The sequence below is a fragment of the Ornithorhynchus anatinus genome, chromosome 8 (assembly GCF_004115215.2).
Source record: "Ornithorhynchus anatinus isolate Pmale09 chromosome 8, mOrnAna1.pri.v4, whole genome shotgun sequence".
NCBI classification, from domain to species: Eukaryota; Metazoa; Chordata; class Mammalia; order Monotremata; family Ornithorhynchidae; genus Ornithorhynchus; species Ornithorhynchus anatinus.
The window spans coordinates 34,619,059-34,645,509 of NC_041735.1; the positions used below are offsets into that span (position 1 = coordinate 34,619,059).

The 26,451-nt window shown below is 46.2% G+C and overlaps 1 protein-coding gene across 3 annotated transcripts in view; it reads right to left on the reverse strand.

Moving 5' to 3' along the window:
• Positions 1 to 26,451, reverse strand: part of LOC100081044 (myosin VIIA and Rab interacting protein) — a 231,616-nt gene that overhangs the window by 59,502 nt on the left and 145,663 nt on the right. The window contains exon 1 of one of the 3 annotated variants that reach the window (XM_029071362.1): positions 16,530 to 16,902. The exons of the other annotated variants lie outside the window; for them this stretch is intronic. Coding sequence (XP_028927195.1) covers positions 16,530 to 16,552 — 23 coding nt within the window. The 5' untranslated portion in view covers positions 16,553 to 16,902. Of the gene's footprint in view, positions 1 to 16,529; positions 16,903 to 26,451 lie in introns of those variants that run through there. 3 annotated transcript variants of the gene reach the window in all.

A 26,451-nucleotide genomic window follows, 5' to 3' on the forward strand; every position in this document is an offset into this window, starting at 1 on the left:
AGTGGAAGGCTCAGGAAAATGGCCCTTTTTGTCCCTTGGCTAAGGATGGCCCTGGTTCTCCATCTGTCCTCTCTGGGACAAACCTGGTCCCTTGCCGAGGGTGGCACTGGGGGCTACTGGCTCGTGATGGTGGGCTACCAGGGAGTCTCCCTTCCCCCACCCCTGCCCCGCCCCGCCACTGGCCTGCTGGGGGACCTCAGGTAAAATCTAACGCTCTGGGTCTCAGCGTCCTCCACTTCTCTCTCCCGCATTAGCACTCCCACACAGAACTCCAGAAGTGGAGCATGGTTTCTCAGCCACAAAACTGAAAAAGGTGATTATCAGAACTGAAATATATGTTTCTGAGGTTTTTTTCTTTTTTTGGGTGGGGGGGGGAATTAAGCATTTTGTGCTAGAGTTTTTACTAAGTTCTGGGGTAGACACAAGATTCATTCATTCATTCATTCATATTTATTGAGCGCTTACTGTGTGCAGAGCACTGTACTAAGCACTTGGAAGGATAAAGATAATCACGTTGGACACGGTCCATGTCCCACAAAGGGCTCACCGTCTTAATCCCCATTTTATAGATGAGAGAAGGTAAGTTATCTGCCCAAGGTCAAAGAGCAGACAAATGGTGTTCTTACGCTGAAAGTGTGAGTGGACTTTAAAAAGGGTCTTGAAAAATATTACTCCAACAAAGGTTGATAACGCGACCGTAGCAACATACGATCGCAAACAATAAAAAACTAGGCACGGATGGATGGATAAAGCTTCCATTTAGGGACAAAAATGAATTTCACACATTCAGGGGATGAACAGATGATTTTACAAAGCAGAAAAAAAATGCTTATTTATTCTTGGCCTAGTGGAAAGAGCAGAGGATTGGGAATCAAGAGATGTTGGCTCCAATTCTGGCTCTGCTACTTGCCTGCCGGGCGGCCCTGGGGAGCTCACGCAACTTCTCTGTGTCTCAGATTCTTCAACTTTGAAATGGGAATTCACTACCGGTGTCTCATTCCCATTAGACCGTGAGCCTCGCATGGAACAGGGGCTGGGTACATTCTGCTCATCTCGCATTAACTCCTGTGCTTAACATGATTCTTGAGCACATAATACATGCTTAACAGATCCTACTAGCACTGCGATTCCGAATTTACACTATCCAAATGCTCAGTACAGTGCTCTGCACACAGTAAGCGCTCAATAAATACGATCGAATGTATGACTTCTCTCCTACTTAGCCTCCCATTATCCCCGATCTTCTCCGATGGCCCTTACCTATTCGATTTCTCCTCAACTCTAGCCCTTAGTCTTCACCTTCACTCCCTACTCTTGCTTTAGCCTTTCTCTCTTGAGAAGCAGAGTGGTCTAGTGGAAAGATCTCAGGCCTGGGAGTCGGAGGATCTGGGTTCTAATTCCACCACTTATCTGCTTGGGTCACCTGGGGCAAGTCACGTCTTCTCTGGGCCTCAGTTCCTCATATAGAAAATGGGGATTCAATACCTGTTTTCCCTCCTACTTAGCTGTGAATCCCCTGGGGGAGCTGATTATCTTGGATCTTCCCTAGGGTTTACTAGAATGCTTGGCACATAGTAAGTGCTTAACAGATACTCCGATTATCATTGTACATTCCCTCATCTGTTTTTCCTTCTCTATCCTTCTCTTCCCTTCCCAGGTTACTATGTCTTACTGATCCAACAGTCTGCAGGATCCTTATGGGATGGGTTCGTGTCTACCGACTATGGTATTATACTCTCCCGAGTGCTTAGTACAGTGCTCTGGTCATAGTAAGTGCTCAATAAACCCCAGTGATTGTGGACAGGGAAGGCTTCATTCTGTTATTCTGAATTGAGCTTGTGTTTGAGAGTCTAGTAGTACAGTGCACCACACCAAAGGGGTGTTCAATAAATGCTATTATAATCATAATGTTGGTATTTGTTAAGCGTTTACTATGTGCAGAGCACTGTTCTAAGTGCTGGGGTAGATACAGGGTCATCAGGTTGACCCACATGAGGCTCACAGTCTTCATCCCCATTTTCCAGATGAGGTAACTGAGGCACAGAGAAGCCAAGTGTCTTGCCCACAGTCACCCAGCTGACAAGCGGCAGAGTCGGGCTTCGAACCCATGCCCTTTGACTCCCAAGCTCGGGCTCTTTCCACTGAGCCCCGCTCGTTGCTTCTTGAGCATGGGATCCGCTTCTGTTAAAGGCAGTTCACCTGATTCGAGGGGACCTCATAACGGATGCCTCAGGAGTTTGGGATTTGAGAGACTCATCCGGAGCTCTTGCTTGAGAAGCCGCCTGGCCTAACGGAAAGAGCGTCGGCCTGGGAGTCAGAGGACCTGGGTTCCAATCCTGGCTCCATCACTGAGCGGCTGTGTGGCCTTGGGCAAGTCGCGTCACTTCTCCAAGGCCTCAATTTTCTCATCTGGGAAACGGGGATTCAATAGCCTTCCTCCCTGTTACTTAGACTGTGGGCTCTACGTAGGACAGAGACGACGTCCAACCTACCTGGTATCTACCCCAGGGCTCAGTCCGGGGCTTGGGACCCAGTAATAAGCACTTAAGTACCACAGTTATGATTATTATTGCCGGAAAGCAGCAGTGGACACCGACTACCAAGGATCACCGCTTGTCTATTGATCAGATCTTTATACGCAGTTGCTTCCCTCACTTGTAATTTATTTTAGGATCTAGACTGCCAACACCTTCAGGGCAGAGATCCCGCCCTCTAACTCTACTGTCCTGTCCTAAGCACTGTGGCCTAGTGGATAAAGCACAGGACTGAAAGGCGGAAGGTACAGCTGGGATTAAAGCCCGGGTCCTCTGACTCTCTGGACCGTGTCCTTCCCATTAGGACCTGCTGCTACTCTTACTGTGTGCAGAGCACTGTACTAAGCGCTAGGGAGAGAACAATATACCAGAGCTGGTAGACATATTCCTTGTCCACGGGGAGTTTACAGTCTGTAGGGGAACCAAAAAGTTACTTCCCCCTAAAAGGAGAGAACTGAGCATTTCTAAGCAAGCTTTAGGGAACATTCAAGCTGTGCATCAGCCTGTTGTCGAGAAGGCTGCAATGACTTCTTAAAGGTCACCGAGGTCACGGCGCTAATCTATTTTGCTCCCAGAAATTGGTGGTTCGAATAAGGCTAGCCAATTTTATTTCCGCTCCTTCTGAACAGTGGGCTTCCCTGAAGCCTTATTCAGCAGTTTGGGTTCTTTTACGTTCCTATTCTGAAAATCCCGCACTGCAATAAAAAGTGCAGCCCAAACAGTTTTGTGAGCCACATCGAAAAGGATATTCTGGGCCCAAGGAAGTTTCAGTGGTCCTGAATTGAAAGCACCTCTACTCTGAGTCTGAATGTGTTTTGTGGTTTCTTCGGCAGAATCCTCCCTTGGACAAAGAATCTGCTTAGATGCAAATCATTCTCTCTAAACAGTGACAATTTCACTCCTTCCCTTTCACAGGGCTAAGAAATCACTTTTTTCTTTTTTTAAAAGGAATTTGTAAAGTTCATTCATTCATTCAATCGTATTTACTGAGCGCTTACTGTGTGCAGAGCACTGTACTAAGCGCTTGGAAAGCACAATTCGGCAACAGATAGAGATAATCCCTCCATCGACGGGCTCACAGTCTAGAAGGGGGGGAGACAGACAACAAAACAAGTAGGCAAGCATCAATCGCATCAAAATAAATAGAATTATAGCTACATACACGTCATTAATAAAATAAATAGAATAATAAAGTGTTTATTATGAGTCAGGCACTGTTACTAAACCATGGGGCAGATACAAGACAATCGGCTCGGACAAAGTCCGTGTCCCTCTGGGGTTCAGGGTCAATCCCCACTTTACAGATGAGGTGACTGAGGCCCATAAAAGTTAAGCAACTTGCCCAAGTTCATACAGCAGACAAGTGGCGGAGCCAGGATTAGAACTCGGGCTCTCTGACTCCCAGGCCTGTGTTTTTTTTCCACTAGGCCATGTTTCATTCCACTTACTTTTACTAGAACATATCTCCTCCTGTCTGCCACTTGTTAGTTACTCCATAAGGTGAATTTTGCTTAATTTTCTATCCCTTCCCAGTCTAACAGACTTACTTTCCTTCCCTTGTCCCGCCCTGTTTCTCTTGCCTCACCCACTACAGGGTTTGTTGAAAGCTCTCTGTGGCTTTCCTAGATCCTTACTGCTCCTAATTCAATTAATTGATGCTACTTAGTGATTACCTACTATGTGCCGAGCAATGAACTACACAGCAGCGTGACCGAGCGGACAGAACACGAGCCTGGAAGTCAGAGTTCTAATCCCAGCTCTGCCACTCGTCTGCTGTGCGATCTTGGGCAAGTCACTTAACTTCTCTGGTTCTCAGTTACCTTACCCATAAACAAGGGGATTAGGGCTGTGAGACCCAGGTGGGACTTGGACTGTGCCCAATCTGATTAGCTCGTGGGTCTACCCCAGGGGGTTGTAATAATAATAACGATGGCGTCTGCTAAGCGCTTAGTACAGTGCCTGGCACATAGTAAGTACTTAACAAATGCCATAAAAAAAAAAACTGGGGAGAGTACACTATAATAGAGTTGGAAGACACAACTTCACTTTCCGGGAGCTGAAAATCTAGTCGGGGAGACAGGGTTTTTATTTTTCTAATGGCATTTGTTCAGCGCTTACTATGTGGCAGGGACTGGGGGAAGCAAACTTTCTCTTTCACTTAGTCCGGCTGGATCCTCCCCACCCTCATTACTGGCCTCACTTTGTCCAACCTGAGCATCTTGTATCTACCCCAAAGCTTACAACAGGGCTTCGAACATTGTAAACATTTACCAAATGTGGGATTTCACAAATATTATCAAAAAAGCGCAGAATGGATGGATGTTGAAGGACGGGGAAGGGAGGTGAAGAGAGACAATCTGCCGGACAATAACTCTCCCTACCTTCAAAGCCTTGCTGAAGGCGCATCTCCTCCAAGACGCCTTCCCTGACTAAGCTCTCCTTTCCTCTTCTCTCACTCCCTTCTGTGGCACCCTGACTTGCTCCCTTTATCCATTCCCCGTCCCAGCGTCATAGCACTTACGTATATATCGGTCATTTATTTATTTATATTAATGTTTGTCTCCCCCTCTAAACTGTAAACCCGTTTGGGGCAGGGAATGCATCTGTTGCTGCATTGTACTCTCCCAAGCTCTTAGTACTGCGCTCTGCACATTGTAAAAGATCAATAAATACGATTAACCGACTGAGTGAAAGGTGGCAGAGAGTGGGGAGGGCAGGGAGGCCGTCGGAGTTATCCCACTGCTCCAGTGAGGGTGGAGTGAGAGACGGTAGGGCTTACAAATGTGGGCACAAGTTGGGCACTTGGGTATCTGGTACCATGGGACAAGACCCACCGTGCTCTGCCAGACGGTCAGGACGTCACTCGTATTTATTGAGCACTTACTGTGCGTGGAGCACTGTACTAACCACTCGGGAGACTATAACAATACAACAGATACGTTCCCTGCCCACAACGGGTTTACAGTCTAGAGGGAACGGATTCACGGGAAGGGACACGGTTTGGAGGAAGTTGCTCTTGGTTTAGAGCACTTTTGCAGGGAAGGAGAAAGCAGTGGGAACTGCCAGGAGAGTCAGCCTCTGCTCTCTGCTTCCAAAAGCCATAATCTCACGCCAGCTCTCATCCGTCCCATGGCCTGGTCCTACCGGAACACTTCCTGATCTGCTTGGGGCGCTTCCGCCCGGCCCCGTCACTCAGGGACGCCGAGCAGCGAAATCGGGTAACGCGCCTGGGCCTCTGCATCTTTCAGCGTGGCTGCCAGGTTTCATGAGGGCATGGGACCAATTAGCTAATTACCTGGTATGAAATGGGAGGGAGGAAAGCATTAAGCATAATACAAATGCCAAGTACCAGGGAAAATAAATTACCCAACATGAAGTCCAGAATCCTGTGTGCGACTGGACAATCCTTTAAAATTCTTTATATGAATGACTCACACATTACTATTCATGTCACTTCCATAGCTCGAGTATATCTGGAATGATAACCATTCATTCGATAGTATTTACTGAGCGCTTACTACGTGCAGAGCACTGTACTAAGCGCTTGGAATGTACAATTCGGCAACAGATAGAGACGATCCCTGCCCGATGACAGGCTCGCAGTCTAATCGAGGGAGACAGACGGCAGAGCGAAACAGAATGAAACAAAAGCAAGGCTATTCGAAGCGCTGGGGTGGATACAGGGTAATCAGGTTGCCCCACGTGGGGCTCACAGTCTTCGTCCCCATTTGACAGATGAGGTCACTGAGGCCCAAAGAAGTGAAGTGACTTGCCCACAGTCACACAGCTGACAAGCGGCAGGGCCGGGATCCGAACCCATGACCTCTGACTCCCAAGCCCGGCCTCGTTCCACTGAGCCACGCTGCTTCTCTAAAGATCTTTCTGCTCTTTCTCAGTTCCTTTGGCTCTCTGACTCATGCCAAGTCTCTCCACCGACTTTGGGACCGATGAGGTATCAGGCCTGGAGGATGACAAGATGATGAATAGAACCCAAAGCTCAGCTGTTATATCGTCCCCTCCCAAGCACTTAGTACAGTGCTCTGCACACAGTAAGCACTCCATACGTGCGATCGAAGAATGAACGAACTGAACGTAGCCGTGACAGCTGACGCCTGTCAATTAATACGAAACATCTGAATAACGATGGAAGCTGTTGAAGAATATGTTTGGGGAGAGCATTCGTAACCTTGATTCCGCTGAATGATTCCAGAGGCACGTGAACTTTGCTGGAACCCACTCTTCCCACACCACTGCTGTGGATCAGAAACCATCTGTCTTTGGCCACCACCCCAGAACGGTTTGAAACACGGATCGAAGGGAAAAGAAGTCACGGTAAGTAGTAATTTCCCTCTTAGGCTGGGATCCCTATAAGGGACACAGATTACGTCTGACCTGACTGACGTATATCTACCTCAGTGCTTAGTAAAGGGCCGTAGGAAGGGCTTAACAGATATGACAATAAGGACAGAGGAGAGAAACGGGTTAGACAAAATGAAGGGGCTATCGATGCCCGGTGCTTCAGAATAGATGCCATTTCTGGTAGATAAAGCATTCAGCAGTTGCTCATTTTCGCTCCTCTAGACTGTGAGTTCCCTTCTATTTAATCCGGATCCATCGGGAATGAACCACACCCAATCGAAGGGTTTATAAAATGAAATGTGGAAGAGTTGAAGTTAGAGTGAAGCCAGGAGGTTTGCAGGGGAACAGAAGACAAAAACTCGATGATTTTAGTTTTCGCTCCAGTGCTCAACCTTTCCCAATATTTATGACTCTAGGGCCCAAAGGACACAGATGCTTTGCATTTTGTCCTCTGTGAAGCTATTTCATCTCAACAACAGACAATTCATTTGTCAAAAGAAAAATAAGTAAAAATTAGTCCTACATATTTGAAGGAAAAGACAAGTAATGGTTCAAATGACACAGCCATATTGATAATTGATTTGGTGGCTTTTGATCTTCCCCTCGCTGTTGCCCAAATCTTTTCTTCCCAGGGCATCTCTTCTTCTAAACCACTCATTCCTTGGAACTGATAGCTTTGAATCTTCCGTGACACCAGCCCAATTGACCCTCTTACTCTCCTTTCCTTCTCACCCGAAAAATGAAGCTCTGAGATCATTCTTGCTTGTGTTTTGATGCCTGGGATAAAGATGAAAAAAGCAGCAGGCCACAAGACTGCTTTAAAGTACACCAAAATACTGCACTTACAGTCGAGGACGTGAAAGATTAAAATCCAGTCAGATAGGAAGTCTTCTCTTGCCAGGGTATCCCAGGGCACCCCCTTATGTCCATTTTTATGAAGAATACATGATAAATTATTCATTTATATTAATGTCCGTCTTCCCTCTAGGCCGTAAGCTCATTATGGTCGGGGAATGTGTCCACCAACTCTCTGCAGCGTATGCTCCCACGTGCTTCGTACTGTAAGCGCTCATTAAATATTACTGAAAATGATGATTACGAAGCAACATAGGCAGGTCCTTTCCTTGGCCTTTATTTCTCTCTCCTACTCTTTTCTGAAATGGCATTTGCTAAGTGCTTACTACATGCCAGGTACTGTGTTGAGCGCTGGGGTAGATACAAGCTAATCCTGTTGGACCCAATCCACATAGGGACTCACGATTGTAATCCCCATTTTACAGATGAGGATAATGAGGCACAGAGAAGTGACTTGCCCAAGGTCACTCAACAGACAAGTGGTGGAGGCAGGCTTGGAACTCAGGTCCTTCTGACTCCCAGGTCCCTGCTCTATCCCCGCCGCTTAAGCAGCGTGGCTCAGTGGAAAGAGGCCGGGCTTGGGAGTCAGAGGTCATGGGTTCGAATCCCAGCTCTGCCACTTGTCAGCCGGGTGACTGCGGGCAAGTCACTTCACTTCTCTGTGCCTCAGTGACCTCATGTGTAAAATGGGGATGAAGACTGGGAGCCCCAAGTGGGACAACCTGATTACCCTGTATTTAACCCAGTGCTTAGAACAGTGTTCTGCACATAGTAAGCGCTTAACAAATACCAACATGATTAGTCCAGATCAGTATTTGTTCATGCTCCCTAACGTCCCAAGATTGCCTGTTCATATCCAACCGCGACTTCAACTCATCCTCCTGCCTTTAGCATTGTCTTAAAATCACCCTCTGGACGTGTTTGAGGATGATTCACTAAGAAAACTACATTTCTTAGTTCTGAGGGCTTGAGGAAGACTTAGAAGAATGGAATCAGCTTCTCTGAATCATGCTGCAATCGGCTTTATACGCCAAAGCTTTGAAACTCTATATATCAATCAATCAGTGGTATTTGAGTCCCTACTGTGTGCAGGACACTGTACTAAGCACTTGGGAAAGTATAAGAGAGTAAGTAAACATGTTCCCTGCCCACGAGGAGCTTAAAGTCTAAAGCATAATTTGGGGAGGGACAATAGAGAGCCGCAGAGCTCAGTTGGTTGGTTCTATCTTTTAGGGTGGGAGTTTCTGAAAATTGGGATCGATACAAGATACATGATAAACCCTGGCTTGCTTAGTTCGCGTGGGCTGAGCACATACGCATCTTTCGCTCTCTTCAGCTATGCCCAAGTTCACACTCTTTGCTCTGCCCAAGCTAAATGTCTCACTACACCTCATTCTTGAGTCTCTCATTTCTGTCCCTCTGCCCACATTTGGGTACCATCGGTTCTCCTGGAAGGGGCGTTTTCACTAATACATTTTTGATTCCCTGAGGAATCAGGGGACATTCTTGGAATAGTTTCCAAAAATGCACCCTGGTCTGGATAGAACAGGATGGGGCCTCGGAAGAAGCCCGTGGCAATCAATCAAGCCATCAATCGATGGCATTTATTGAGCTCTTACTGTGTGCGGAGCACTGTGCTAAGTGCTTGGGAGAATGCACAGAGTTGGTAGATGTGTTCCCTGTCTACCAGCTATTATTTGAAGTGTGAGTGTTCTAATACGAGTTTCCTTAACGTGTTAATGTCTATTTTAATATCTACTGGACTACGGGTTTCCTTTTTTTTTTCTTTTAATGGTATTTGCTAAGCATTTACTACGGGTCAAACACCGTTCTAAGTGCAGGAGTAGATACTGATGAATTAGATCAGACAGTCCCTATCCCTCATGGAGCAGTTACTTGTACTTCATAGTTAAAGGTAGGAGGGAGAACAGGAGAACTGAGGCACGGAGAAGTTAAGTGACTTGCCCAAGGTCACTCTGCAAGCATTTGTCAGAGCCGCGATTAGAACCCAGGTCCTCTGACTCTCAGGGCCCATGCTATTTCCACTAGATCATGCTGCACCTAATAATAATAATAATAATAATAATAATTATGGCATTTGTTAAGCGTTTACTATGTGCCAGGCACTGTACTAAGCACTGGGTTGGATGCAAGCAAATTGGGTTGGACACAGCCCCTGTCCGGTGTGGGGCTCACAGTCTCAATCCCCATTTTCCAGATGAAGTAACTGAGGCACAGAGAAGTAACGTGGCTTGCCCAAGGCCCCCCAGCAGAAAAGTGGCATAGCTGGGATTAGAACCCAGGTCCTTCTGACTCCCAGACCCTTGCTCTACCCATTACCCCAGGCTGCTTCTCCACAGTAAGCACTTTGCACACGGTAAGCACTCAAAAAAATCAATCAATCAATCAATCAATCAATCATATGTATTGAGTGGTAACTAATAATAATAATTGTAGTTTTTATGTGTCAGGCAGTGTACTAAGCGCTGGGGTGGATATAAGCAAATAGGGTTGGACCTAGTCCCTGCCCCATGTGGGGCTCACGGTCTCAATCCCCATTTTACAGATGAGGAAACTGAGGCACAGAGAAGAGGTCACAAGGCAGACAAGTGGCCTACTCCGCGCAGAGCAGTATACTAATCGCTTGGGAGAGTACAATCTCACAGAGTTGAGAGACGTTCCCTGCCCACACGAGCTTACAGTCTAGATGCCATTGAAGTTTACAGTCTAGATGCCTTTGACTGATTGTTTTATACGGGATTTTGGCTTCTCTAGGGCATTTCTAGATGCTTTCTGAAAGAGGAAGTGGTTGATTCCAAGGCCACAATCAACATGCTAATGCTCCGATGCTCTTCAGAGTCCCTTTTGGACCACGGCCCCATCCAGTTTGGAGCACGCTTCCCTAACCTTGGGTATATAGCCTTCATTTATAGCTTAGCCAATTTCTATTCAATTACCCAAGATGACAAACTTTGGGGTTATTTATTTTCTGGCCCAGCCATAGACAATTCATCTCCCTGGCATTTAATGCTCTGCAGCCTTCTGCGATCGTTAAATGGGCTTTTGGAACTCTAGAATTTTAATTAGATCTTAGTTGCACGTTCGTTTAAAACTATAAAGAAAGAGTGTGGCCTAGTGGATACAGCAAGGGTCTGGGAGCCAGGAGGACTTGGGTTCTAATCCTGCCTCGGCCACTTGTCTGCTGCGTGGCCTTGGGCGGGTGTCACTTCATTTCTCTGGGACTCACTTACCTCATCTGTAAAATGGGGATTGCTACTGTGAGCCCTATGTGGGACGGGAACCGTGTGCAACCCGATTTGCTTGGATCCAATCCGCTGCTTAGTACAGTGCCTGACACAAAGTAAGCACTTGCAGGGAATGTGTCTGTTTATTGCTATATTGTCCTCGCCCAAGCATTTAGTACAGAGTACTAAGCGCTCAATAAATAGAACTGAGAATACGGTACGCGCTCAATAAATACAATTGAATGAATGAACTTAACAAATACCATTAATATTATTATTATTATTATTATTATTATAAATGCTATGATCCTCACAGCAGCAATTTTACAGAATAAAGAACCAGGCTTCTTAAACTCTAGAGTGAGAGAACAGAGCCCAAAGTTAAGAATGTGTATGAGGAGACCATAATTATATTTATCTCTCAGCTACAGTTCACAAGATCCTTTCCAAATCCGACTGGTCCAGGAAATGAGGGAAGACATTAACATTCCACTGACTAACAGACATCAAATAACACAATGAATGATCGTTGCCTATATTTCATATGGACAGTCAAATTCAGGAAAGAAGAATATTCTCTCTAGTACGTGTCTAAGAAGCTATAGACTGCAAGCTCCCTGAGGACGGGGAACATGTCTACCCACTCTGTTATACTGTGCCACGTATAGTAAAATACCGTATACAACACAGTACGACATTGTACGGCACAGGGCTCTGCGCAGAGAAAGCGCTCCATAAATATGACTGATCGATGAGCAGCTTTACGTTCCTGGGCATCGAGAACCTAGTTTCTTGCCTTCTCACGACTGGAGAAACCACCTGACGGTATTTCACCGCCTTCTCTCATTTCGTTTTTCTCTCCTCAGCTACGGAGTTTGTCTTACCTTCTCCTTAGAGTTTAAAAACGGGCTTTCGGGTTAGGATTTTTTAGAAGACCAAAGCCTCGTAAGTGAGGCCAACCGAAGAAGTAGCAACAACATTTGTAAAGTGCTTACTGTGTGCAGAGCGCTGTACTAAGCAGTGGAAGAGCCTATGTAGAGGGAATTGGACACAGCCTGTCCCTGTGGAGGCTCAAAATCTAAGCAGCGTGGCCTAGTGGGTAGAACGTGGGTCTGAAAGCCAGAAGGACCTGGATTCTAAACCCGCCTCTGCCACTTGTCTGCTGTGAAACTGCGGGCAAGTCACTTCAGTCCTCTAGACTGTAAGCTCGTTGTGGGAAGGGAATATGTCGGTTACATGTCTGCCTTGTACTCTCCCAAGGGCTCAGTCATAATAACGTTGGTATTTGTTAAGCGCTTACTATGTGCAGAGCACTGTTCTAAGCGCTGGGGGAGATACAGGGTCATCAGGTTGTCCCACGTGAGGCTCACAGTTAATCCCCATTTTACAGATGAGGTCACTGAGGCACAGAGAAGTGAAGTGACTTGCCCACAGTCACACAGCTGCCAAGTGGCAGAGCCGGGAGTCGAACCCCTGACCTCTGACTCCGAAGCCCAGGCTCTTTCCACTGAGCCACGCTGCTTCCTCAGTACAATCCTCTGCACACAAATACCAAAGGCCTGGCACACACTAAGCGATTAATAACAAATGCTAGTAAATAAAGGAGACGGGCACTTTGAGAATGATGAAACGGTGAGACGCTAAAACAGAAATACAAGACAAGGACAAATAGGCAGAATAAAAAGGATTATCAGTCCATGCAGAATAAAAATAAAACCAGTCGGGTGCTGTGGCTGGAGGAGCTAATCACGATGGCGGTAAAGAGGGAGTTGGAAGGAGAGGAGGAACTGTAGAAAGGGAGGAGTTGAGGAGAAAGAAGTCTCTAATCCCTCCCATTTATTGTGAGTCTAAGCAGTTCTAGTTGCTGCCTGTTAGAAAGAAGACAAGAGAGGCCTAGTGGAAAGAGCACAAGCCTAGGAATTAGAGGACCTGGGTTTTAAACCCTGCTCTGCCACTTGCTAATTCCCCTGTACCGTACTCTCCCAAGCTCTCAATAAATACCACCGATTGATTGATATAGCACAGTAAACAATGAATACCATTGACTGATAAGCGCTTGGGAGGATTCAAGTTAATTGGGTTGGACACAGTCCCTTTCCCAATGTGGGGCTTAGAGTCTAAGTAGGAGGGAGAACAGGGATTGAATCCCCATTTTACAGATGAGGCAGCTGAGGTGCAGAAAAGTTAAGTGATTTGATCCAAGTCACACAGAAGGCCGGGGTAGAGCCGGAATTAGAACCCAGGTCTTCTGGCTCCTGAGCCTATGCTCTTGTCGCTAGGCCACGCGGCTAGGATGGTTGTCGAGGAGGGCATCCAACCCACGCCTTCTACGAGGAACTTGCTGCTAAATGTCAGAGTCGGATCACTCACAGCTGGATGGACCAGTGACTGTGCTGGTTTTGGTCTGATGTCCTTAAACCTATAACTTGGGTGGAGGGAGAAGGAAACCTCTCAGGAGTAAAAGGATCCCGTCTTATCCTCTAAACCTCTGTTTTCATTTCAGGTTATAACGTAACTCACTGAGATCTTTACAAAACATCACGTTAATAGAGCACTTCAAGGCATTAGGTTCGAAGCCCTTGAAATAAGCACATCTGCCAGCTGATTTCGATAATAATAATTGTGGTATTATAAGTGCTCACTATGTACCTCGCACTGAACTAAGTGCTGGGGTAGATGCAAGCCAATCAGATCCCACCTGAAGCTCATTAAGTAGGAATATCTACCCCAATGCTTAGTACAGTGCTGGCACAAAGTTAGTGCTTAACACATACCATTAAAAAAGAAAACTCTTTTTTGGCAGATATGAGAGACTGCATTGAGTTGACCAGGAATATTAAATGTACATGGCAGCTTCTGCCAAGATCTTCTAGTAATCTTGTCGGAGCTCCAAATTAGATTATTATCATTATTATTATTATATTTGTTAAACCCTCACTAGACAGAGAATGGGCCTGGGAGTCAGAAGGACCTGGGTTCTAATCCTGGCTCCGTCTTACGTCTGCTGTGTGACCTTGGGTAAGTCACTCAACTTCCCTGTGGCTCGGTTACTTCATCGGTAAAATGGGTATTAAGAGAGTGAGCCCCATGTGGGACAGGGACTGTGTCCAACCTGATTAAATTGTACCTACCCCAGCACTTAGAACAGTGTTTGTCACATAGCGCTTAACAAGTAATATAATTATTATTATTATTATTATTAAGTGCTCTTCTGGGCACTGTGTATTTAATCATATTGGACACAGTCCCCTGTCTCACATGAGGATCATAATCCAAGTAGGAGAGAGAACAGGTATTTATTCTTCATTTTACAGATGAGGCAACTGAGGGATGGAGAAGTTCAGTGACTTGCCCAAGACCACAAGCGCAGGCAATTGTTGAAGCCAGAATTAACAATCACATCTTCTGACTTCCAGGCCTATGGTCTGTTCGCCAGGCCATGCTGCTTCTCCTTGACTTTCTGGTGAATTCACTCTCTGGTGAAAATCCGTCTTCCTTATTATAGATTAAGAAATGAAAAGGAAAATGGGTTTTAAAGGCTGAATTTCCAGAAATAACATTAATTTAAAAAAGTAATGCCATTAGTCATATAAAACAGCACTCTGTACTCTCTTCCTTTCACCGTGATTACCGTGACTCGTTAGGGAGCTATCACTGTTGCGTCCATAGACGTCATGCACCGCGGCTCCCAGCCTGTAATGAACAATCGCAAACTCAACCACCCCCAAATTATTCCCGTCCTTGCTCTCGAGGCTTGCTCTCCTTGAGAAAGAAATCTTTTAGAGGCTGGAGAGTAGCAGCTTCGCCTCTAGTAGATAGAACGGGTGATGATTTCTCCTGCCAACCTGTGGACTTTTTCATCGGCACTTTACCTTGAGCAGCTAGGGCCATTCTGAGCCAAGCTTCAGGGAAAAGAAGGCACAACTGGATTAATTCACCCAAGTTTGCCGCTTGGGCTTCCCAGCTGGCCTTTGGGCTAGTTGCCACCAGTAAATAGTCCACGCTTCGGGCATCTTGCCGAAAGGGCTTCAGTGAATTCCATAACCTATTGGGTTTTTCCATTTCATTCTCTTCCCCCTCTACCTAGGCTGATTGGACGTCCCTTTCCTGTATTAACTGGAAAAGATTTTCCTTATGGCTGATAATAATAATAATTATGGCATTTGTTAAGCGCTTTCTATGTGTCAAGCACTGTTAAAAGTGCTGGGGTAGATAAGTAATCAGGTTGTCCCACATGGGGCTCACAGTCTAATCCCAATTTTACAGATGAGGTAAATGAAGCACAGAGAGTTTTAGTCACTTGCCTAAGGTCACACAGCAGACAACCGGTGGAGCAGGGATTAGAACACACGTTCTCTGACTTCCAAGCCTGTTCTCTTGCCACTGGGCCATGCTGCTTCGTCTTAGGAGGGTGCTGAAACTGATAGGACGCTTTTGCTTTTCTTACTATAGGGCCCACTTCTTCCCCTTCCATCTCCATCCTCTCCCAATTTCACCAACTCCAAACAAATCCAAACTCTGTCCACAGATGACTCAGTGGGGCTAAACTGACAGTGGGGATGACTTAATAGTTGGCTAAGAGGATCTGCTGTAGCTCCAGGAAATAACAAATACAAAGAAAAAACATTTCTCAAAAAAATTACCCATTTTCTCTCTTCAGGAACATGAATAAGGAACAGCAGCTGCCAGTTAATTATCAGATTTTCATTTTGAGGGGGTCACAGACAAGAGTACATTGCTTTGTGAGAAAAATACAGTGTCTGGGCTTTGAACAAAAAAAACCAAGAAACAATTTTGTCCCTCCACCCAAAATCACGGACAAGGCACTCATACCAATCAATCAATAATAATAATGGCGGTATTTGTTAAGCGCTTATTATGTGCAAAGCACTGTTCTAAGCGCTGGGGGGATACAAGGCGAACAGGTTGGCCAACGTGGGGCTCACGGTTTTTAATCCCCATTTTACTGATGAGGCAACTGAGGCACAGAGAAGTGAAGTGACTTGCCCAAAGTCACACAGCTGGCAAGCGGCGGAGCCGGGATCAATCAATCGTATTTACTGAGTGCTTAAAGTGTGCGGTGCACTATACTAAGCACTTGGGAGGGTACAATATAACAATATCACAGGTACACCTCCTGTCCACAGTGAGCATATAAACCTATTTTCTACAAACTATCCCCACTTTGACATCTCCCCATTTTTCTCACACTGTCCACAGTACGGAATAGAAACTACATAGAGAAAAGAGAAACTACCTGATGCTATCTGCGCTAATATTTTTCAGTCTCCCCTCTGTTGACCTAACCTAGCACCATGTCCACGTAAAACCATTCCGACCGGATACTGTACTCCGCACATATGCCCAACCCTCTTGTGAGCTCGAAGGAGGAAATGAAACTTGGATTTAGAAATCATTACGACCCACGGATGACCGAAGGGAACTCTGCAATCAAATCCCCTTTCCCCATGTGACACCAATGTCTGATCTTTTCGTCACAACTCACCCTGAAAAGCAATGGAACGAAGAGGTTTACCTGCTGGTCTCCGCGTTCGCCATTCCTGTTCTGTCTCCTGTTCTTCTCGGGTTAATCCTGGCTAAATCAGGCTTACGGTTTTCTCCTTTAACGTTCTATCCCCTAGGCGGGACCCCTCCAACAGAAAGAGCCCCGTCATATGCACCGAAGAATAATCGGGACTCGGGGGACGGGGGCAAGGAGAGAAAGATGGAGGGGAAAGGTCTGCAGCCTCTAAGAGACAGGCAGCTTTGCACGAGAAGTTTAAATCATTATTTTAAGTGCAAGTGACTGGAGCCGTTGAATTCTTTTGAGCTGAAGGGACAGAGGACACGGCTCCTCCTCGAAAGGGCTCTTCTTCCCATCTCGCAGGCTGATTCTCGTCAGAACAGCCGCCTGCAGCAGAATAATAAGAGATTTCACAAGTGCTAATCTAGGAGAGACGAGGGGGAGGAAAGGAGAAAACACGGCAGCAGCCTCTCTCACCATCGACTAGGAAAGGCAGCAGACACTGCCCCCGTGTAGCAAGAACCGATGAAGGAGAGAGATTCCTCCGCCTAAAACGGTAATGCGGGGATAGCGCCGACACGTTATAATGAGCAAAATATGCTTTCTTTTCCCCCTCCACAAATTGGATGTTAGGTTTTTGGGAGCCAATTTAAAAAGATTCATGACTCGGGTGTTTTCCTCTAATGTCCTCTCTGCGACTTTGAGTGCTCGTGTGGAGGCACTGATGTGTACGCCCCGAGACTTCATCTTCATATGTATTTACTACTCATTTCTCGGGCCTGAACGCCAGCACAGGCAGCCGTCGGGATGAATTGACTCAACAGGAACAATCCCTTCAATTTCAGATTTCGGGACGTCTATGCTTGCGAAAAATCTCCAGGGGCAGCTTTCATCCTGGTTCTGACCTGCCCTGAGCCTGGCAGTGGATCCCAGAGGGAGACAGAGGGCATCCTTGTGGCCTGCAATGGAAGATTCCCAACACCCCTACCTGCCCCTCTCTCTTCCACCTGCTGCCAACCCGTTTCCCCAGTCGCGGTGTTGAGAGAGAGATGGAGTGATCTAGGGAGGGGATCGAAATGGGATACGTAGGGGAGAAATAGGGTTGCGGATTGGAGGGGGGGGCAGGGAGGTCTGATGGCAGGGAGGTGGGAGTGCAGTGAGGGACGGCACCGTGAGCTAGGCAGAGAGAAAGGGCAAAAAGAGAGAGAGAGGGAGAGAGCAAGCAGGGAGAAAGAGTGAGCAGGGAGAGTAAGTGAACAGTGAAGCAGGGCGAGATGAACAGTGGAGGCAGTGAGCAGTGAAAGGCAGTGGGCAGGAAGCGTGAGCACTGCAGAGTGAGAGAGAATAAACTTGAGGGATACTGGGAGAAGTATGGGGAGATTGAAAAGCAAAGTGGGAGAGCACCGAGTACAGCGCTCTGCACGCAGTAAGTGCTCAATAAATACGATTGATTGAGGGGACAGGAAATGGGTCAGAAACCGCATGGCGATGTGAGGGCAGATGAGACAAGGGCCTCAAAGATGAAATAATACTACAAAAACAGGGAAAAAATGAGAAGGGGAAATGAGGAGAGGCTCAGAAAGGAGACAAGAAAAAGCAGATAGTGTAGGATAAAGGGATAGGAAGAGACAGAGGGTCGGATAATGCTCTGCACACAGTAAGCGCTCAATAAATACGATTGACGGATTGATTGAGACAGACAATGAGGCAGGTAAAGGAGAGAGGGGCAGACAGCTCAGTGCAGCCTAGTGGAAAGGGCACAGGACGGGGAGTCAGGGGAAGCCGGGTTCTAATCCTGGTTGTGCCACTTCCCCGCCGGGTGATCTCGGGCAAGTCATTTAACTTCTGTGTGACTCGAGTTTCCTCATTTGCAAAATGGGAATTCAGTATGTGTTCTCCCTCTCCGACAGACTGTGAAGCCCAAGAGGGACATGGACTGTGTCTGTATTGTGCCAACCTCTTTGGTAGGCACGTGTAAGTGCTTAACCAATGCTCTCATTATTATTAACAGAAGAGCTGAGGACTGTAGGAGAAGAGTGGTAGAGAATTTCAGTGGTGGAAGAGAAAATAAAAAGGAGAGGAAAGAAAGAGGATAAGCAGTGTCTTTCTAAGCGGGTCAAAAGACAGTCAGGTCCACAAGTTTCAGTGAATAATATGGAGCAAAATAAATCCATCTGCTCATTCTTTCCTAGGAACCGAAGACCCTGTTGTAAATTCAAGGATAAAAATCAAGGCTGATTTATCGGCTACTGCATCTGAGGTCTTTCAATCAAAGCCATTCCTCCTGCTCGCTGATTAAAATCAATCAATCATATTCATTGAGAGCTTACTATGTGCAGAGCACTGTACTAAGTGCTTGGTAGAGTACAGTATAACAGAGTTGGTGGATATGTCCCCTGCCCACAATGAACTTGCACTATAAAGGGAGACAGACATTTATCAATCACTGAATTGTAATTACTGAGTGCTTGGGAGAGTTATAACACTATCTCGGACACATTCCCTACCCACAAGCAGCTTACAGTCTAGAAGATAACTGTGGTATTTGTTAAGCGCTTACTATGTGTCAGGCACTGTACTAAGCACTGGGGTGGTTATAAGCAAACTGAGTTGAACACAGTCCTTGATCATAAGGGGCTCACCGTCTTAATCTCCATTTTACAGTTGAGGAAACTGAGGCATACAGAAGAGACTCGCCCAAGGTCACCCAGCAGACAAATGGCAGAACCAGGATTAGAGCCCAGGTCCTCCTGACTCCCAGGCCCGGGCTCAATCCACTAAGCCAATAAATTATGGATATGTACATTACGAGGGGCTGAGAGAGGGGCGGCTAAAGGGTGCAAATCCAAGTTCAAGGGCAACGCAGAAGGGAGTGGGAGAAGAGGAAATAAGAATGATGCCATTTGTTAAGCATTTACTACGTGCCAAACACTGTTGTAAGTGCTGGGGTAGATACAAGGTAATCAGGTTGTCCCCTGTGGGGCTCACAGTCTTAAATCCCCATTTTACAGATGAGGGAACTGAGGCGCAGAGAACTTCAGTGACTTGCCCAAGGTCGCACAGCAGACAAATGGTAGAATCGGATTAGAACCCACGTCCTCCGACTCCCAAGCCGGGGCTCCTTCCTCTAAGCCATGCTGCTTCTCAGTGAAACAACATCAGTGACTATTACTGCTCAAGTCACAGATACCGATCAGACGTGGGTAGGAGATGATTGAAGAGTTTCTTTCCCTATCTCCCAAAGAGTTTCCGAGGACAGTTGAGGGCACGTATAAATTAGCCTTGGTTGCATATGTAGTTTTTTCACGGTGCTTGAATAAAAATGCCTTAGAAGTTAGAAGTGTCAATATCATTCCAACTTTATGGTCATTTCTCAGCAAGGTTATCCAGAATGAGAATCTAGCCAGAAACAATATTCACAATAAAGCTATCTCTCCTTTCAGTAAGGTTATTCAAGGTGGAGATTTGATCATTACTGTAGACACTGTCCCGATTTACTATTATCCTTACTATTAAGCCAAAGGAACCGACCACAGAATACTCACGTACCAAGTTTTGAACCGGAATAGCGGTGTGCCTGATTAGCTTTTTGAGGGGAAGGAGGCGGAGAAATAATGATCCCGAGGCACATGCATGTTTTGGCCTGTTCCACGGAGCCCGTGTCTGTCATCTTCTTACTGGGATTATCTCTGTTATCTCTCAAGATGAACATGGTTGACCTGTACGAAGTTTTCCTAGACCTTGAAGAAAGCACCCATCGGGAGAGCCAGGCACAAGCAGTGCCTTAGTACATTTGACTGAGCTGGGGTTTTGAGGCAACGTGGCCTGGTGGACAGAGCCCGGGGCTGCGAGTCGGAGGATGTGGATTCTAATCCCGGCTCTGCCAACTGCCTGCTGATTAATCTTGGGCAAGCAGCGTGGCTCAGTGGAAAGAGCCCGGGCTTGGGAGTCGGGGGTCATGGGTTCGAATCCCGACTCTGCCCCTTGTCAGCTGTGTAACTGGGGGCAAGTCGCTTCACTTCTCTGGGCCTCAGTTCCCTCATCTGTAAAATAGGGATGAAGACTGTGAGCCTCACGTGGGACAACCTCAGTCCCCTGTATCTACCCTAGCACTTAGAACAGTGCTCTGCACGTAGTAAGCGCTTAACAAATACCAACATTATCATTATCATTATTAAGTCATTTCACTTCCTCTATGCCTCTAGTTCCTCAACTGTGAAATGGGGGTTCAATAACTGTTCCCCCTCCTACTTAGACTGCAGGCCCCATGTGGGCCGGGGACTGCCCAACCTGATCTCCTTGTATCTACTCCAGCACTCAGAACAGTGCTTGACACATAGTTAATGCTTAACAAATATAATGATGATGATGATGATGATATAATAATGATAATAACACTAATAAAAATTAATAATTCCAATCACCAGTGGAATGGCTGCCCATCCTCTCCACAACAAGTGGAAACTCCAGACCACTGGGTCTCAGCTCTCAGAGAAATAAGATAGAATGTCATGGCCAGGTGAATAAGGAGAAGACGGAGGAAACAGCAAAAAGTCTAAACCAGAGCAAAAATCCCTGGAACGGTTCAGGGATTTCAACTAGTTCCAAAGCACTGAACAAGTCTTATGCCGCTAATGCACTTCAATTATCTGCTTTCATCGATCAATCAATGGTATTTATCGAGCACATGCTGTGTGAAGACCAATGTACTAAGCACTTAGGATAGTACAGTACAACAGCATTGTCAGCATGTCCCTACAAGGAGTTTACATTCTTCAGGGGGAGAGAAACATTAAAATAAATTACAGATCCTATTCTGATCAGCTAACAGTCCTATCAATCAATCGATCCATGGTATTCCCCGAGGACTTACGTAGGCAGACCACTGTACTAAGAGCTTTGTAGAACGGCTTTAACTTAGAAACAGATATAGTCCTACTGAAACTCAAACTTTTGGGAAAAAAAAAGTCTTTAACGGTTTATTTTCTGAGATACCAGAAATATTAGGCTAAAAAAAATTGATCTTTTTTACTAGTTAAACTATATCAGTACACTACCCAAACATCATCAGAGATGAATGGAATAGGGATAAGTGAAGGTTGTGTGATCCCGGGCTAGTCAACCTCTCTGTGCCTCCGTTTCCTCAACTGTAAACTGAGGATTCGATACTTTTACGAGATGTTCTTCCCCTTGACTCTATTTATTGCCATTATACTTGTCTGTCTCCCCCGATTAGACCGTAAGCCCGTCAAACGGCAGGGACTGTCTCTATCTGTTGCCGACTTGTTCATTCCAAGCGCTTAGTACAGTGCTCTGCACATAGTAAGCGCTCAATGAATACTATTGAATGAATGAATGAATGAATGAATGTTCTTTCTCCTACTTACACGTGGGACAGGCACTGCGTCCGACCTGGTTAACTTGTATGCTTAGCACTGTGGTAGTCAATCAATAAATTAATCAATCATATCCACTGAGTGCTTACTGGGTGCAGAGTACTGTACTAAGCGCTTGTGAGAGTACAACATAATGATATAAACAGGCACATTTCCTGTCCATAAAGGTAAGCACTGAAAAAATTCCATTCCAAAAAAAAAAGGGCAAAACCTGTCAGAGAGGAAAGACCTTCAATCGCTGTCCTCTCAGAGGATATCTCTATGTACCCCCAAAATCCTCAGTATCTCTGATCTTGAGGTGCCTCGGATAGGAAGATTCCAAGCTGAATCTCCTTCATCTACTCTGGTGAAGGGTCAAAGGTTTTCTCGGCTCTGGGACAGCAAGGAAAGCCACGCTCTGAAGTCACTGAGTCTCAGGTTTTACTTACTTCTTTGGATAGAAGAACTGAGTCGAAACTTAACACCAACCCAATTCCCAGAATCAAAATAGCCCAGTTCTCATTCCCAATATTATTATTAGTTCTTCTATGGCTCCTGGCTCTCGCTGGGCACTAGAAGTGCCAGAGATCTGTGGGAGAAAAGCTGTTCCCAGAGTTATTTCTAGCCTGTCAGAGCAAGCTGATCCTGAAGAGATTCCCTGAATAATTTCGCCAAGCTGGAGACCTGGGTTTTTCCTAATCGTGTGAACGTCTTGTTGGTTGGCCTGCCGTTCTTTCTGCAGCCACAGAGATTATCCAAACTCTCATCCTGTCAGTCAATCAATCAATCAGTGGCATTTATTGAGTTCTCACTCTGCACTTTACTAAATTCTTGGGACAGTACAACGGAATTAGCAGACACGTTCCCCGTCCACAATGAGCTTACACCTACCAAGCAGTCGATAGATGCCACGAGCTCGTCACGGGCAGGGAATGGGTCTTCCGACTCTGTTATACCATATTTTCCCAAGCGCTTAGTTCAGTGCTCTGCACTCAATAAGAGCTCAATAAATGCCACTGATTGATCGATTGAATCAATCACTTATTGAGTGCCTACTGTGTGCAGAGCATTGCACTAAGTATTGGGAAAGTACACTGATACAGGGATTGTCTCTATCTGTTGCCGAATTGTACACTCCAAGCGCTTAGTCCAGTGCTCTGCACATACTAAGCACTCAATAAATACTATTGAATGAATAAAATGACTTTTTTATTACTATTATAATAATGATATAATAATAATGGTGGTGCTTGTTAAGTGCTTATTATATGCCAATCACTGTACTAAGTGCTGGGGTGGATACAAGCAAGTCAGATTGGACACGGTCCCTGTCCCACATGAGGCTCATGGTGTCAATCCTCATTTTACAAATGAGGGAACTGAGATACGGAGAACTGAAGTGACTCGCACAGGGACAAACAGCAGACACGTAGCGGAGCCGGGATCAGAACCCCCGTCTTCCTGATTCCCAGGCCCATGCTCTATCCACTAGACCATTCTGTTTCACTACAAGAGAATTAGCGGACATTCCCTGCCCATAATGAGCTTCCAGTCTAGAGTTCTCCCTCTTACTGACTGTGAGCCCCAAATGAGACAGAGACTGTGTCCAATGTGATTATTTTATATCTACCTCACGAAGGTCAAAAATATCTCACTGGACTTTGTCCCAGGAGTAGGGGAGGGTAGGAGGATGTCTTTTAATTATATGAAATTGCTGCATAAACTAGTTGTGCAAATAGACTGCGCTGTCACGGGTTACTTCTGCTCCTATTAATTTAGGGATATGCACGGAGATCTGGGGCAGAAGTGACCCAGGAGGAGAGAAAAATGACACTTTCACGAGGAATGTTTCTCCGATCAAGCCTCTTGGGGCAGGTAGGTCCTTGTCTAAGGAGTAAATCTCCCACGATCCCGTGTGGGCTCACGGATTTCTAGAAGTGGGTCCGAGACCAAAGGCCCATCAGCTCCCTAGTCAACTGGGAAACTTGGAGAAAGTAGGAGAATTTTTTGAAAAGACTCCTGCCTTGCCAGCCTGCAGCGTTCTATTCAGCTCTGGCCTTGCCTCTGCCTTCTTAATTTGCATATTTGTGAAGCGCTTACTCTGTGCTGAGCACTGTAGTAGATACAGGATAATGAGATTGTCTCTATCTGTTGCCGAATTGTATATTCCAAGCCCTTAGTACAGTGCTCTGCACATAGTAAGCGCTCAATAAATACCATGGAATGAATGAATGAGATTGGACACAATTCTGCTACTAAACGGGACTTACAGGCTAAGGGGTAGGGAGACAAGGTACCGAGTCCCCAATTTACAGATAAGGAAACCGAGGCACAGGGAAGTGAAGCGACTTGCCCCGGGTCTGTCAGCATGGCAGGTGGCGGAGCCAGGATTAGATCCTAGGTCTCTTCCCTCCCAGCCCTTTGCTCTTTCGACTAGGCCACGAAGAGGATTTGTGAATAAGCTCAGACCGTGAGACTGGTTTAAGCTACTGCTGGTTTCTTGTTTGCTGGGTTCTCTTGTATCCCTCTTACTGGTTAAGAGATTGAAAGTGAAGCAGAGTGGCCTAGAGGATAGAGCACGGGTTTAAACCAATGAAATTTGGAGCAAATTACATCGAAGCGGTCTTTGGAAGGTCAAATGACTTGACTTAGATTAGCCTATTTGGGACACATAATCAGGAGGACTAATTTTCTGAAGATGACGCTAATTCTAGGAAAAGTCCAGGGTAATAATAATAATAATAGTAATGTTGGCATTTGTTAAGCGCTTACTATGTGCAGAGCACTGTTTTAAGGACTGGGGTAGATACAGGGTAATCAGGTTGTCCCACGTGAGGCTCACAGTCTTAATCCCCATTCGACAGATGAGGTAACTGAGGCACAGAGAAGTGAAGTGACTTGCCCACAGTCACACAGCTGACAAGTGGCAGAGCGAGAGATTCGAACCCATGACCTCTGACTCCCAAGCCCGGGCTCTTTCCACTGAGCCACGCAGCTTCTCTGGGTAAACGTGGAAGAGGTCGATTGGCAGCCAGACGGATAGAGACCATAACAACGGTAAGGAAAGAACCGTTGGAAATGTTGCGGATCGTGGCAGAGGACAGGACCTTCCGGAGAAAGCACATCCTTGGAGTCACTGTGAATCAGAAATGACTCGATGGCATTTATTAATAATAATAATAATTGGGAGTCAGAGGACCTGGGTTCTTAATTCCGGCTCTGCCACTTACCTGCTGTGTGGCCTTGGGCAAGTCACTTAATTTCTCCGTGCTTCAGTTTCCTCAACAGTAAAATGGGCACTTAATACCCGCTCTCCCGCCTACTTCGACTGTGAGCTCCATGTAGGGAAGGGATGGTGTCCACCCTGATTACCTTGTAACTATCCCAGCATTTAGAACCGTGTTTGCCACAAAGTAAGTGCTTAACAAGTACCATTTTTTTAAAAAAAGTGAAGAATTTAGAGAAGCTTTGTGTTTTGGCTATAAAATAGGTTTCCAGCTACTTCCCTCAAAATCCACTTCCTGGCCTTCGCTTGAGGCAAATCGACGAATGCTGTCCAGAGAAGGGGATGCAGGACAAGCTAAGGATGTGCAGGGCAGGCTAATAGAGAAGCAGCGTGGCTCAGTGGAAAGAGCCCGGGCTTTGGAGTCAGAGGTCAAGGGTTCGAATCCCGGATCTGCCACTTGTCAGCTGTGTGACTGTGGGCGAGTCACTTCACTTCTCTGTGCCTCAGTTGCCTCATCTGTAAAAAGGGGATTAAGACTGTGAGCCTCGTGTGGGACAATCTGATTACTCTGTATCTCCCCCCAGCGCTTAGAACAGTGCTCGGCACCTAGTTAGTGCTTAACAAACACCAACATTATTATCATTAATAATAATAATACTGATAATCACTGTAGTATTTGTTTAGCGCTTACTTTTTGCCAGGCACTGTAACCAGCACTGGGGTAGATACAAGGTGATTGGGTTGGACACAGTCCCGGTCCCACATAGGGCTCACAGTCTTAATCCCTATTTTCCAGATGAGAGAACCGAGGCACAGAGAAGTGTAGTGACTTGCTCAGGGTCACACGACAGACAAGTGGCGGAGCCAGGATTAGGACCCAGGTCCTTCTAATTCCCAGATCCGTGCTCTAGCCACTAAGCCACACTGCTTCTCTCTGGTTCTACTTCCTGAATCTCCCTGCCCCGGCGACATTCCCCAGTAGCCCATTCCACCAGCCACTGCGCATTGACTGGCCAGGCATCTATGGGCAGACAAAGTGGGAGAAAATTCTCACTCCTCCTTCAATGACAGCACTGTAGAAGCAGCTTTCTGTGCACTTCTGACATCCCGTCCCCCATTTCCCTTTCTCCCACCACCACCTCCTTGGCCCTCAACCACGCCCCGCTCCGTTATGAAGAGTGAAAAAGAATTCAGAGGAACCCTACGTTCATTCATTCATTCATTCAATAGTATTTATTGAGTGCTTACTATGTGCAGAGCGCTGTACTAAGCGCTTGGAATGTACCAATCGGTAACAGAGACAGTCCCTGCCCTTTGACGGGCGCACAGTCCC